This window comes from Culex pipiens, chromosome 2, assembly GCF_016801865.2.
Source record: "Culex pipiens pallens isolate TS chromosome 2, TS_CPP_V2, whole genome shotgun sequence".
NCBI lineage: Eukaryota > Metazoa > Arthropoda > Insecta > Diptera > Culicidae > Culex > Culex pipiens.
The window spans coordinates 44,146,369-44,162,298 of record NC_068938.1 but is presented as its reverse complement, the minus strand read 5'-3'; the positions used below and the strand labels follow the sequence as shown (position 1 = coordinate 44,162,298).

General features: G+C 37.3%; 1 protein-coding gene across 2 annotated transcripts in view; it reads left to right on the top strand.

Moving 5' to 3' along the window:
* LOC120424351 (uncharacterized) overlaps positions 1–15,930 on the top strand; it is a 61,740-nt gene that overhangs the window by 11,191 nt on the left and 34,619 nt on the right. The window contains exons 3-5 of one of the 2 annotated variants that reach the window (XM_039588444.2): positions 14,306–14,412; positions 15,431–15,504; positions 15,567–15,686. In XM_039588444.2, coding sequence (XP_039444378.1) covers positions 14,306–14,412; positions 15,431–15,504; positions 15,567–15,686 — 301 coding nt within the window. Of the gene's footprint in view, positions 1–14,305; positions 14,413–15,046; positions 15,349–15,430; positions 15,505–15,566; positions 15,687–15,930 lie in introns of those variants that run through there. The other variant, XM_039588445.2, reaches the window with a different exon arrangement.

Genomic DNA, 15,930 nt, shown 5'->3' with positions numbered 1-15,930 from the left:
TTTTTTTAAACGACTGCCTCCGCGGAATTTTCGGCGAATTTTTTTTACACGCGAAAAAAAAAGTTGGAACGATGTTTTTGATCGCAAAAATTACAGATTTGATCAAATTAAGTTCTGCAAAGGTCTAGAATCATCTAGACATCCTAACAAATCACTGGAAAGAAGAATCATCTTGATTGGTTGAGTTATGCCCGAGAACCATTGAGTTGAAGTTACCGTTCCAACTTTTTTGGAGCCTTGGGCGTTGGAATGTTAAATAACAACATAATAAATATATCATCCATAAAGACTGTTTAAATAAATTTTATTAGTTTTCAATTGAAAAGCATGATATGTACCATTCGAAAAATTGTTCAGTTCCTTTTAGAAACTAACTTAATTTAGTAATATCTTCGCTCGCTGCAATAAAAATTTTGCTGCTATGTTATTTGAAACAGAAAAAAAATAAAATAAATAAAAATGAAGAGTATTTCTTTAAAACTTTTAAAAATGTTTCAGATTTTTTCTGAGTCCTAACGATATTTGCTTATTTGGGTGGATGATTCCCGTTAAAGTTAAAAAAATACTACTTTTTATGTTTTCTGTTCTCATTTTCAATAATAATGTTGAATTTGTTACAGATTACATTATTTTTGCCTTTTGATTTTAAAATTAGTTTTATAATTGTCCCATGTCATTTTTGGACGATTCTGACTTTTTATCATTTTTAAGCTTAATTTTACGTATATTTTCAGAAAAAAAAACACATAAAATCTAATACTTTGTTCAGAAAATCTTTGATAACAACACCAACTCTGTTTGTCCCATCGTTGAACTTCTACGCATAAATGTCCCACCAAGTATTTTTTATCACGAAATCATGAGTTTTAAAAAGCATTTCATCTTGTGTACCTGTTTAGCTGTAAGAGGATTACAAATAAGGGTGATAAAATGTTAACCGGGATGATTAGGGACATACAGGGCGAATAGGGACCCACAGGACAATTATGCGTAGAAACACAGAAATCGATCGAAAAATTTCAATCGCGTTTTTCTCAGTTGCCCTTTTTTGAACATGGGACAATTATGCGTAGAACGACAGTAAATGTCGCCGAAAATTCAAATTAGGGGAAATCTACCCATTTTAATCCTAATAAGCGGTCGTGTTTGAATGATGCTGGATAATCTAGAGTCTCCCTTGAATTTTACTAAAACCAAGTACACCAACGAGTAGAGCAAGTTTTTGTGAACATTTCTGTTTATTTTCACTTTCACTAAAAGTTATTCTATTTCTTTACCAAGCATTTAACAAAAAAAAATTCCCAATGGTATTCTAATCGAGGCGAATGCATTGGGCCACGCCCATTTTTCTAATATCGGCTTAGTTCTTTTTTCTTCCAACACTCTGTCGAGTGTTGCCATTTGCGCTGACAGTTCAAACGAACACTCACGAAAAGTGGCATTTATAGGGAAAGTTTCCTGGCATCGCTGGCTGTGCTGCTGGTGGTGTTGACGGCCAGCCTTTGTTCTTTTTTGCCTTCGTCTTTCGCTCGGTTTTCTTCAGCCTTCGATTGGAATGCAAAGTGAAAATTGAAACGTCAAACGACTTGGCGCGTTTGTTTTTTTGATGGCGCTTGCTAATTTATTACATTTTTCGGGATTATTCTTCAAGTGAGTGCCTTACTAATGATCAAAAGAACATGTTGCCGGTAGTTGGAAGCAATTTCATATCTTAAGCGCCGTGAAAAAGTAAGCGAAAGTGAAAAGTTAATTTTGGCGATATTCATTAAACGTTTGAGGGATTTTCGTGTGTGTCACTGTGTGTGCCAACAAAATGATGAGAAGTGGTCTCGCAAAATACAAATTATGATCAAAAGTGCATTAAATGTGATCTTTTTGGCCAGTAAGTGGCATACATTTGCGTGCTTACCCGAGGCGGTGCTGTTGCTGGTAAGTTTATAGCCCAAATAGTATTTTTGGAGCTTAATCGAGCATCAAACTCTCCATATGACGAAGGTAGGTTCATTAAGTTCAACTGCTGTGACTATGTCGCCCTGAAACAGCACGGCTTCATGGCGAAACGTTCCACCAACTCTAACTTGGTCTCCTACTCGTCCTTCATTCTTCGAACCATGCAGCAACGGAAGCAGATCGATGCCATCTATACGGACCTATCAGCGGCTTTCGACAAGCTGAATCACCGCATTGCTGTTGCGAAACTGGAACGCCTAGGTTTCGGCGGGCCCATGCTCGATCTCACTGGCCGTGAAATGAGCGTTAAAATCGGTGACGTGATTTCCGCTGCTTTCTCTGTTTTTTCAGGCATTCCGCAAGGAAGCCATCTGGGCCCTCTGATCTTCCTCCTCTACATGAACGACGTGCATCATCTTTTAGGCTGTCACAAACTGTCGTATGCGGATGATATCAAACTGTTCACCGTTGTCGAGAATGATACCGACTGCCAGTTTCTTCAGGAGCCGCTCGACCTGTTCGCCAACTGGTGCTCCGAAAACAGGATGGTTCTGAACGCTTCCAAGTGCTCGGTTATCTCTTTCACACGCAAGCGCAACACAATGTCTTTCCACTACACACTTTCAAACACCACCATACCTAGGACCTCCTGTGTGAAAGATTTAGGTGTGATGCTGGATAACAAAATGACGTTTGCTGACCACATTACGTATACAGTCTCCAAGGCTTCCAAAACTCTTGGCTTCATCTTTAGGATAGCTAAAAACTTCCGGGATTTAGGCTGTCTCAAAGCTCTTTATTGTTCGTTGGTCCGCTCTACTTTAGAGTACTGTTGTATTGTTTGGGCTCCCTTCTACCAGAACGCAATTCAAAGCGTGGAGTCGGTCCAGCGGAAGTTCGTTAAGTACGCGCAACGTCACATTATCTGGCCTGATCCCGCCAATCCACCGAGTTACGCAGATCGCTGTAAAATGCTTAATCTCGAACTTCTTACAGTAAGGCGTGACGTTTCCAAGGCGACCTTCGTTGCAGATCTCCTTCGATCGTCCATCGATTGTCCTGCCGTTTTGCAACTGGTAAACATAAACACTCGCCCTCGCGTACTCCGCAATCACTCGTTCTTGACTGTCCACAGGGCTCTCACAAACTATGGGCAGAACGAACCGGTTTCAAGTATGTGTCGTGTTTTTAACTTGTGCTCAGATCTGTTTGACTTTGACATCTCCCGTGACACAATCAAAAAACGATTCCTTAATCACCTGAAATCCCATCCCTAACCTGACGATACACACGTAGATTTTAGAACTGTGATATTTTTTTAATTTATTGAGTTAGTTTTAAGAGTGACCCCGTCTTGTATCATTTGAGTTTTGTGTACTTGTTGATGCGATAAGATGAGGTGGCTTTGTGCCTTTTTGAGAAAGTGTCTTTTATCGATAACCAGACACAGCTCAAGGGGGCTTTTGTCCACCTCCAATAAAGAAAATAACAAAAAAGGTGTTTGATTGGAAAGGGTAGATTTCCCCTATTTTACTTTTTTTGGCTGGACAAGATTGTTAAATCTTGCTTTGATATGAAATTTAATAAAATGTAAAATGATAAAACAGAAGCAAATGCGCAAATTGCGAAAAAAAATTAGCAGTGAAGCAGTTCTGTAAATGAGCATACGCATGCCCTACATTTTGTCTCAAAAAATATATTGAGCTCATCCATAAAACAGGTTGAAACTTTTTTGAAAATTTGGAGGATTTTTTTGTCACGGTCAAATTTAGTGTAGATTTTTTAGTTTATCGAAGAATAACATATAATTACGTAAAAAAAAGTAGTTTTCGTGATTTAAACATAAGATTTTTAGAGTTATTTTAACTTTTTTCACGTTGCGCGAAATTTGCGTGAAATTCGGTGTTTTGAAATTGAGGTCCCCGTGAAATTTGCAATTTTTGAGCGTGAAAAATCACTAAGCCTACTTATTATGTAAACCAAATGTAATTATTATAAGAAAGATTCAATAAAGTATATTTAATTAAAAAAGGGTTAAGTACCGCTTTTTATCGTTGAAGTTGGCGAAAACAAATCTTTTCACGCAAAAACGTCTTCTCTAACCTTCCTACGGTATTGGGGTCTCTTTCGGCCTTTCTGAAAATTAAATTTGCCATAACATTAAATTTATAGTATAAATACACATTTCACAAAACAAATAAACCTCGGGCGACCCCTAGGGGAGTGTCCATAAAAAAAGTTACTTTAAAGGTATTGGGGTCCTATTCGACCCCAAACTTTAAAAAATTGTCAAAAATCCAGTTTTTGACCGATTCCAGTTCTTTTGGCAAAAATAAAAGCTTAGGACGTCCTCTTTCCGAAAACGGCCTAGAAAGCCGGACTTGGTCACTGTGGCCACCGAGAAACGGCTACAACCCAAAAAGTACTTTTTTGAGACCACAACTTTGACGACCTGCATTTCCGGCAAATTTAAACCGTTGCTTTATGCTTTACCGTTTTTCACGTTTATGTGATACCAATACTCTCATGATAGTTGAAATTGATAGATAAAACTTAGTTAGTAGCCACTTCCAGGTAACCTGGTACTGGTTCCCGGGTACCCGATGAACGGCCAATTGAATTTTTTGTTGAAGATATATCCATCTTTGGTAATGTCGTTGTTCGTTGAGCCATCCTGACCAATCTGGAACCGGTTACCGGTGGTCCCTTGGGGACACTCTTGGAATATGAGATAAACCCTATCATCCGACATAACAAACTTCATGAAATTGAAATATATGTCAATCTACGGTCATGCCGTTGTTCGCTGACCCATTCTGGTCATTTTGGAAATGGTTCCTGGTGGCCCCTTGGGGACACTCACGGAATACGAGATAAACCCTATCATCCGACATATCAAACTTCATGGAATTGAAAGATATGTCAATCTAGGGGCATGCCGTTGTTCGCTGATCCATTTTTTTTCCATTCTGGGACTGGTTCCTGGTGGCCCCTTGGGGATACTTCCGTAATATGAGAGAAACCCTACACAGCAAAAAATCCGATTGTAAAATCGCAAGCAAAAGCATGCACATCACCTTCGTCAAAATAAACACTTAATATTACACACTGCATGTACATTTTTTGCAAACACAAAAAAAAAATGTTGCAACCAACGGGATTCAAACCCAGCACCAACAGTAAGGGCTGGCGCCTTAGCCCATTCGGCCATCAGTCCGATGAAAATCGGAAAGGATAAACGCATATATGAGCTTGACATTTCGATCATGTAGGTTTCCCATACTGATGGGCTACATATTTCAGGGTGTAATATTACATAGAATTTCATAAAATAATGCACAAATTATTTTACACCGAGGCCTTTTACACGCAACTAGATTACTACTTTTTTTGCTGTGTATTATCCGACGTATCAAACTTCATGGAGCTTTCATTTGTGACCAACAGAACCGGAATCGGTCAAAAACTGGATTTTTAACGATTTCTTAAAGTTTGGGATAGAAAAGGGAGTTGTTTAAGACCCCAAAAAGGAACTTAAAAAGTTGCTGTGCTTACTAAATTTGGACAACTTTATTTTTTTCCATACAACCATACCAAGTTCCATACTCTGATGGAAACTTGTATGGGTGAACCAATGACACAAAGTGGGTTTTTTGGTCACAGTTTGAATTTGGTTTGAACCAAAAAAAAAACAAGTAATTCAATTTCCGGAATTCGGGGAAAGTTGGTCATTTTTGCAAGATATCAATGAATGTAAAAAATATAACGCCCTTTCCTGATCTGTGGTACCAAAATTCAAAATTTGTAAGGAGATTAAAGGTGCCCCATTCGATTGAAAATGCAAAAATTTAAACAATGTATTCAAAATTAGCTAAAAAAAAAAGCCGGGGAAAATATTTTTCAAACAGGTTCAAAATTTAATGGAGGTACGAGTCCAATCCATTGAAAAAAATTAAGATGCATTTTTCTGCGTTGACCACCATATTTTAAATGTTTGGTTTGGTTTTCGATGTGTATCCCAAAAACTGAATTCAAATAAAGTGGTCAATTTTCTACTCCTACGAAGGCCCTTCGCAAAGCCCGGAAATCGTTGAGAAAATCCCAACTGTTTACCGTTCAACTGATAAGCCACTCACACTCACACTAAGTGCGCTCTGGATGACAGTCATTAGTGTGGTATAAGGCAAAACACCATACCCAGGAACGAAGCCGCGCTGGGCTTGGGGTGACAATCTTATCAGCGCTTTATGATCCGTTTCGATCGTTTTTATTAGTTTGGGGCTTTACTCATTACACAGGGTGACCACCGACCAATTGTTTTCCTTGTCGTTATAGATTGAGATCAGTAAATTAGGAATCAGACATTGTTGAATGACAAGTTCCATGTACATTTTCTCTTACTTTATATTGGGATATTGGCCACCCTAATATGAACACCAAAGTCCAAAACTTTAGGTTGAATCAGCAGTCCAATAAAAGCTGATTTGGTACTGTCATCATTAAGTGATAATGTACAATTTGTGATATCGCTCAAGGTTGAGTTCAATACACTTGATTTATAATGTTCCAAGAAGAGAAACGATTCGTTTTATTTAGCTAAAAAAACGTGTTGAGTTAACAAGTCCAAGTCCTAATCGGATCTGTACCTTTCCACTCCCAATCAAGATTACACCGCAGCTCAGCTAATAGCACCAGCGACGATAACTGTCTGTAAACATTCTGCGCGAAATCCGAGCACATGGTGGCAGGACAAAGAATTGTCGCTGTAATCTCCGTTTGGAAATCCGATTCGCGCTTGATAATCCCTCGCGCGTCTACCCGGTCCGATTATACATAAACAAACTCAATTTACACGTTGAAAATAAACCGAACAAAGTGGCTCAAGTGTGTTACTGCCGGCGTCGATAAGCGATTGTTTAAAGAAACCACAACGTGTCAGTCGCCGGTGATAACCTTTTGGGTCACCGTCGGAATCGGAGTGCCCGTGGCCAATGTCAGAGTGGGATGGCAATAGCAACAAACGGTTTAACGGACGACGACGACGACGACGATTTGGTAATGGTGATAAGGCGATGATGGATTCGAAATGTTCACAAACTTCCTCGTCAGAAGGAAACTCCGTGATGGGTTTGTGCAAGTCATAAATCTACCATTTTGAATATCAAAACAAGCCATAAGTAAATCGCAAAAATGGTCCGGATCACACCGGTCTGCAGTCACTCGGCCAGTGCGTGTAATTACATCACCTCAACCATTTGAGGGGCGGGGTACACGACTGTGGAAAATGGAAAGGATGTGTCAGACCGTTAGCGCCGGACAATCGAGTCTTATCACCCGGTTGAAGCCAGGGACGCTACTGTTATTGCTAATCAAAGCGTCGAAAAAACGTTACGAAATCAGCGTGTTGAAAAAAGCACTTCTTCAAATTTAAATTTGGTTCAGTTGATTTATAACCTGCTTTCACCGTCTTTTTGCGCTTGACTACGTTCTGAAAAGTTGAACATTTCAAAACGCAGTATGGGGCAGGCAGGTAAAGTATATTCTCAACGGAGATGCAAAATAAATTTCAAAGCTGATGTTTCCAATAAAATTGCTTTAATAATTATGATCCGCATTCTCCCCCTCCGCCACTCAAGTTTAAGGTGCAAGCGCATTTATTAGCATACAAATATAGATTTCGCGCCCGCTGCTCCGCACTGCTCGAGCTTCGGACTCGCCCTATCAAAACAAATAAATTTGTTATTAATATTCGCTCACCCTCGCAGCGCTGGTTGGTGCTAGCTGGCCGGTCTCTCCCGCATCATCGGCGGCAAGGGCTTGTTATTAGATCGAACAACTTGCCATCGCGCGAGAAGTAAACAACTCAACTAAGCCTCCCCGATTGCGGGTGGTTATTGCGATGCAATGTGTCGAACGCCACAATTTTCCCATCGCAACACGGGGAGAGGCAGAAAGTGCCCGCACTTATCAAGATTTGAGTCGCAGTTCCAAATGGCAAAGTGCGAACAGTTTGGTTGGTTGATTTCCTGGACGTAATGATTTGATGATAAACGGTCAGTAACTGGAAATAACCTTTGTTTTGTATTTAAATATATTAAAATAAAATGGAGAAATAGTTCAAGACAGTTATTCATAGTAGTGTAACGATTGGACAAACAGATTTTCCTATGATAATTTTATTAAATTCGTATTCCTGTCAATTTTAAATTAGAGACATGCATAGAAATGCTTGTTTCCATCTATTTAAATTCTTTTAAAAATAATATGTGAACAAATGAAGCAGCTGCATTCTTCTGGTGATGTCTAGTGCCCTTGGAAATTAATCTGATTCAAAGATTTTTTGCATGTTTCTAATGTGAAATTGACTCAGGAACACGAATTTAATAAAATTCCATAAATCTCTATGGCTCAGAAGTTGCGGGTTCACAGTAAAAAATAATGTAAATTTGGAAGCTGTTGTTTTAGAAGCTTGAATATAACCTCTTTAATGATGTAATTTTACCTCATATTTGACTGTAAAAGTGACATTACATCAGAAAAGAGGTAAAATTACACATTTCCAGAGGTAAAATTACACCTTTTTCTGACATAAAAAATGTAGCCCTTCCCAGATGTCATATTACCATGATTTTTTTTCAGTGTTGTTCTCCCCTAAAACATATGAAAAAAACGTTACTTAATCCACCCTTAGTGGTTGGCGCCTTCCTCACATTTAAAGGGTGCTAATCAAAAATGGGTCTCGTGGCGCAGGGGTAGCGGCTTCGGCTGCCGATCCCGATGATGCTATGAGACGCGGGTTCGATTCCCGCCTTATCCACTGAGCTTCTATCGGATGATGAAGTAAAACGTCGGTCCCGGTTTCTCCTGTCTCGTCAGAGGCGCTGGAGCAGAAATCCCACGTTAGAGGAAGGCCATGCCCCGGGGGGCGTAGTGCCAATAGTTTCATTTCGTTTTTCATCAAAAATCCAAAAAGTGCGTAAATAACATTTAAGTGCTTATAACTTTCGATAGGGTTGTCAGATCTTCAATGTTTTGGAAAGCTCTTTTGAATACCTATCCAACGATAGGTCGCATGAGAGATCCGGACAACGTTTTCATCAAAATATCTGAGATCCGGCCTCCAAAAAGCGCGTAAATAACACTTATGAGCTTATAACTTTTGATAGGATTGTCAGATCTTCAATGTCTTGGACGCATTGGAAAGGTTTTTTAAATACCTTTCTAAAAATGTATAGCACGATGGGGTTTCTTACAAAAACCACTCTTTTTACAATCTTCCGGACTTTTGTTCAAATCGTTTTTTTAGCATAACTTTTGAAGTAATTAACTAAACTTTATACTTTTCAATAGCGGGACCCCAAGACGGATTGAATGAGACCAAAACGGTCCAAATCGGTTCAGCCAATGCCGAGATAATCCAGTGCAAATTTTTATGATCAACATCCCACCACACACACAGACATTTGCTCAGAATTTGATTCTGAGTCGATAGGTATACATGAAGGTGGGTCTAGGACAGTGTTTCTCAACCGGTGAGGAATTCCCCCCTGGGGGGGAATTTGGCCATTCTTGGGGAGGAATGGGGATGCAATAGAAATGTAATACCTTTTAACAACGAGCTTGCAAAAATAATCCATGTCTAGAACATTCAACCAAACTATCGAATTGGAAAGAATATTAGAACTTTTAAAATAAAAGTCCTTTGGGTTTTTATACCCTTTCAAACATTAGCTGTTTTTACAAAATAGAATGGGTTTGTAAACACATTTTTTCATGTTTTTGTTCTTTTTCTAAAAGATTGTTTTTATACTCTCCTAAAATTTAACTGTTCTTTGAAGAATTAAATTGAATTTAGAAATTCTGAAAGTTTTTGCATTTCATTTTGAAAAGTAGATTTTACATTTTTTGTGAGTGCTCTCATCTTGGGTTTTTTTTTAAGTATTATGATTATTGTCAGTTATGTATAGATTCATACACGAAAAGAAACTCGGATTTTTTTCAAGGAAGCATTTGCATTAATTCAATCAGGAACAGTTGGTTTATGAAAAAAATACAAATGTTGAAGATAACTGAACTGCACTTATCGCTTAAAATTGGAATATTTTTCAAAATCATGAATATAACCAGTTAATTTAAGTTTGCTCAAATCTTACTTTTTTTTATAAACTTTTCAAACGTTTCTTTCACATCCAGATTATTTTAACTATATTTGAAAAAATCTCTCTGAATGAAAGTTTTATTAATTTTGGACTACATTGTGAAGTGTCTTATGATAACAATTTAATCTTAAATTATGAAATTTGTCCAAATTTAAGGGGGGAATGGAGTTCATGAAAATTAGCCAAGGGGGGAATGGAACGAAAAAGGTTGAGAAACACTGGTCTAGAAGGTCTAGTTGAGAAGTTGAGTCATTTTTCGAGCAGTTCATTTTTCTCAGTAACGTGAGGAAGGCAAAAAGTTGAGTTGAGTTTTCGTAAAAATAAATTAATTATGAAATCGACATTTTTTACCGTGTACTAACTTGTTTCTGAATAGTTCTCACCAATACCTAAAACTTTGCCCAAGACACTAAATCGATAAGAAAATTCGTTCAAAATTGACAGATTTTCGAATATTAACTCTAACTAATAAAAATTCTTAACTAAATTTGAACACAAAAAAAATCTTAATTTCTAAAAAAAATCTATTGCTTCATGGATGGGCTCTGTAAATATTTTTAAACAAAATGTAGGGCGTATTCTCAGTTATTGAAATGCTTGTTTAAAAATTCGACTAATATAGCTAAATAGTTTTTGCTAATTTGCTTCTATTTTATCTTTTTCATTTTATTGAATTACATATCAAAGCAAGACTTAACAATGTTGTCCAACCAAAATGATTATAATGAATTTTGTAAAGTAATGTTAGTAGTAAAACTATTTTTTGAGGATTTTTTCTCACTCACACAAACCAACAATAATGTAATCTGTAACGAAATCTTCAAATTGTTATTCAAAACCAGAACAGCACAAACAAAAAAAGTGAATTTTTAAACTTCCAAAAACCAACATTTGTAAAAAAAAAACTTTTTGGTATCAATTCATTCTTGTGATAACATGATGGTTACGAGAATATATTTTTTACTTTGACTGATCGGTTAACATTTGTTAACATCATTGAAGTATTCGTAGTGTTCACTTCTCAGTAAAAGTTGTAACAATTTTATGTTAATGTATGTTTTGCTACCAATTCTTGAAATGGCTTTTTCATTGAAAATTAGTAAATTTACTTAAAAAGTTTTCATGGAGGAAATATTAATTATGTTGTTATTTCTAAGCAATGATTTGAGAAATTAATAAATTTCACGGAAATCTTCAAATTTCACGAATTTCACGCTGTCCGCGAAATCTTGAAAATTCACTAAACCATTAATTAATATTTTTGTGCTAATTATATGCTTCTAAGCTTGAAAACATAACCAATATAATTTAAACACAGATTATATGACTGTTTCGAAAATTTCCCGGGGTCTCGGGAATTCCCGGGATTTCAAAAATATTTTTCCCATTTCCCGGGAAATGCAAAACCCGGCCATTGAATGGCTTCTATGGTCATAGATAAGGCCCCTACAAAATTTAAGCCAAATAAACAAATACATTTTCGTAGTGAATTACAGTTTCCCAAACTCACAAGCAAAGTTAATTTTTGCAGGCTGTCGACTAAAGATTGATTTAAGAATCAACAAGCTTTAAAAAAAAACTTTCAAAACAAGTCAATAGTATTCTTGTCTATTGTAATAACAGTTTAAAAAAATATACAACTTGCAATTCGAATTCCATCGTTTTACAACTTTCTTCCAATACCAACAAGCAAAAACGGCATCGCCAAATGCAACTTCCCCCGGTGCAAGTGCAAAATGCGCACAGCTCCCCAGGTTTGAAGGTTATACACACCCCCTTAACACCGTGCACCACACCCATTTCACCTCGACAACTACTACAACTTGTAACGTTGATCGTGAAATTCCGATAGAAAGCCGCGCCGCGACGCTCGCTCGCTAAAAAAGGGGCACGGCGCTGCTGGATTGTTCCCTTGTTGCTATTATTATTAAATACAACATCATCATCGTTTTTCATCGGTTGCCTGTGTACTGTTGTTTACAGCAGCTCGCGGCTCAGATTTACTTCTAACGTACACCAGCGCACACCGGTTTTCAAGTTTGTATCGGTGGGAGGAGGGTCCGCGAAATGTGCACGAGCCCCCCCGTTTTAGAATCGCGCCAACCACTACACACGCGAATTTAATAGTTTTTTTTTTCACTCGCGCGTTAGAGAGAGAGAGAGGTGGCGCCGCGAGGTTTGCTCTTGCTTGTTTGAGTGAAGTGCGCCGTCGCGTGTGGTTTGGGTCGCGCTCGTGTAGTCGTCACTACTTACATGGATTGATGCTGGTACTGGGGAAGGGTTTAGTGTGTCGGGTTTGACTAAATGTAGGCGACTTCTATGAAGTTGCCATTTGGTTTCAAGCGATTTTTGACTAAAATGCCACGCATCTCCATTGTTCGATTGAAGAATGGAGACGCATGGCCCTGGACAAATATTTTTCTGGATGAGTTTTGAGTGCAATAAAGTTTTAGGGGAATGTTTCTTATCTTTGACAGGTTGGGATTTGGACCGATTTTCATCAAATTTGCTTTACTTTCCATAACAACATGCTTGCTTACTTCCTTTTGAGCACTTTATTACTAGTTTTTAGTTCAAAATGTTTAGAACTACACAGTTTTTATGAGTCAAAATTTGGGTTAAAAAATAAATAAATTATGTGGGAAATGAATCTCATAACAATTTTAGTTTCGAAGTTTTGGTTACTTCCACTTTTGCCTTGATTGATCATCAGGGAGGTTTACGATTAGAGTGATTTTAAAAATCTAACTTTAAAAACATCAGAATACTCCCTCAAAAATTCGTTTTTTCGGCGGAGCATTTCAAAGTTTTAGAGACAAGTGTTCTTGGGGGCACTTAGAGGTCTCTAAAAAACAAACACTTAAAAAAAATATATATTTATTTATTCTTAAGCGTCAAACGTGTCAGCCATTTTAAGGTTAAAAAGATGCAATTTTAAAATTCAAATATCTCAAAAAAACACAGGCTATTTTTAAGCCAGGTTGCATTCGGAAGATGAGATCTAGCATACAAACGCTGAAAAATATCGAGATACATATCTTCATTCAAAAATGACTAATTTTCCAGAGAAAAGTGTATGGAACTCTACTATCAAAATTCTAAAATTGGTAAATTATAGGTATGTTTTCCTAAGTAATGTAGCCCGTAATGTAATGTAACACATAACACTTGTAACTTACAATCTAATTCCAACTGTTCTTTTTTGCAAAATTGTCCAAAGAAACCGATAATGCATTACCCAAAAATGCGACAGGTAGGGGTTGAGTTTTTATGTTAAAGTTGTTCATAGCTCACGAATTTGACTAAGTTGCATGCCAATTGCAACCAATATAAATAAAAGCAACAAGGAAAAAAAAATCTAAAATAAACCATTAAGCGGCTGTATATGTTTTTTTTCCAGATTTTTTTTTACATAATAATTATTTTTGCTACCTGATATTTTCTGGAAAATTTTGAAGGAACCTCAAATAAAATGAACAGTTTTTTTAATTTTAAATTGTCTCAGTTTTCGTTTGGAATTGTTGGTTTTTTAGTAAAGCAATGCGCTGGTCTTGAAAAATTACTTTTTTTGAAACAATTGTATTTAACGGTTAAAATCTATGTTGACGATATTTTCTCTCAAAATCATTTACAATTTTGTAAATTTTGAAATCATTTGCATCAAAATCCAAAAAATTGTAAACAATTTTGTTCAAAAAATTCATCGATTTTGAAAACAATATTTTAAAATTTCGGATTAACTTGCAAGAATTCTATCTGTGTTAGGCAATGTTCCAATTATGTTTTCAATATATTTTTTTATTATATCTTTCAAATTTTTGTATTGGCCTTCCTAGCTTAATTTTAGGGGGAGAGTTTTTGATAAATTGTTGAATCCGAAAATATTTTTTTCTGATTTAAATGATTCTTGTTAACATTTTTAATGCTTTCAATTTAGAAGAAAAGTTAAGTCCACTTTTATTGTAATGTTTCTTTTCCTATAATTCATTTTATGAATAACTTTAAGTGTTTATTAGTTTATATCACGTCTTTTCATTGAAAATTAATTAAGTTTACATAAAAAGGCTATGTAGATGCAAAATTTGGTTTGAGGAAATCGAATTTCACGGCATGTTACGGAAATTTCCACATTTTATGAATTTCACGCTATCCGCGATCCGTGCAGTTATTTACTTCACATTTTTTTCAAATTACAGACAAAAGCTGACATCGCCCAAATGGAACCCGTTCAAGGGCATCCGGCTGCGGTGGAAGGAGAAAATCCGGCTCAACAACGTCATCTGGAGATGCTGGCACATGCAATGTAAGTGAAGCGCATTAGTCATATGAGAAGAAGGTGGATCTTTGTTTTTTTTGTGTGCGATTTTCCAGTTTGTTATCAAGTGAGTGAGGAAACAATCGTCAAATTGGTATCAAACGACAATCTGTAGAAGCTACTCCACCAGCCACGATCCATTGAATCTTTTCGTTTTGATAAGAGCTTTATGGGGTGTTTTACCTTCAGTCCAGTATACTGATTGATTTCAAGTGTCCTAATCTGGACAACAAGTTAAGGGGTTACCTAATGTATTTTTGATATAAATTAAAGTTATTCTTCATAAATCTCGCCTAATCAAACCGAGCCATCACAAGGCAGACAAAACCCTCAAGATTGCTTTAGAAATAAGCCGCTCGTGCTAGACCCTGTTATCACCGTATCAACAATTGCTGTGCGGTTTGGGTCTTCACTGCCGCTTACAAAGTACTGATAGGACACTCTCTTGGTCTAATCGGGCGCGCCCGGGAAAAGTACAGTTGCGGGAAAGGTAGAGTGTGGTGTGTGGTGGTAGCCAACCGGCCAAATCTCAAATCTTTCGAGCCTGAGCAAGTGCCTGTCAGTAATTGGTCAGAGTTGGAGCTCGGTGGAGGTTTGGCGCGCAAGAACATTTTGTTTTTTTGTGGTTTGGGGGAAGATTTTAGGAGGTTTCGGTTGTGTGAAGTTTGCTGTTTGGGGAGGCAAATCAGATTAGCGAGTGAAAATCAACAGGCATAGAAGATTTGGAGAGTGAATTGGCATTAGGACCGTTTAGAGGTTAAGGATTGGAGTAGACAGTTCTGCATAGGAAGCAGACAATTAAAACTTTACAAAAAAACATTTCAAACTAAATTCATGATTTTAATAATGGAAATAGACATTCCTGAAATTTGCGTCATGAGACGCAGTAGGTATAAGAAAAGCATGAAGAGGCGTTATCGCTTGGTGAGTTTCTTAAAAGTGTAATTTTGTTAAATCTTTATGATAGTTTGTTCAAAATATCTTTTTGTTTTGCCTTTCGTTGCAGTTATCATGAAACGAAGAACTCTAGTCTGTCAGTTCGCATCTCCACTAGACGTAGACGTACACAATACGCCTCAGGTAATACATCTATTGTTTGATCAGCTTCTTTAAAATAAACGAAATTTTCCCTCCCACAACAGGCAATTTTACTCGAAGGAAAGTACTGGAAACGCAAGTGCAACGTTATTAAGGCAGAGTACAAAAAATGGCGCCGATTCTACGTGAACCGAGCGTTGGGAGCAACTAATATTGTAGATACAGTAAGTAACAGACCCTTTTTTGCCAGACAGTTGAATCTTGATGCACCAGTGTTTATTCGAATTTATGATCTGAGGGAAGGAGCCTTGCAAAACTAAACGCAAGTCTAGAGCGCACCCTGTCCGTCTTATCAGCAGGGAGTCCAATAAACGCGATGTCCGACACGCTGTACCGCCCAGACATCGTCGTATACATCATGTGATTATGGCTCGGGCACGTTTCCGGAACCGGTTTTAACCGGTTGCG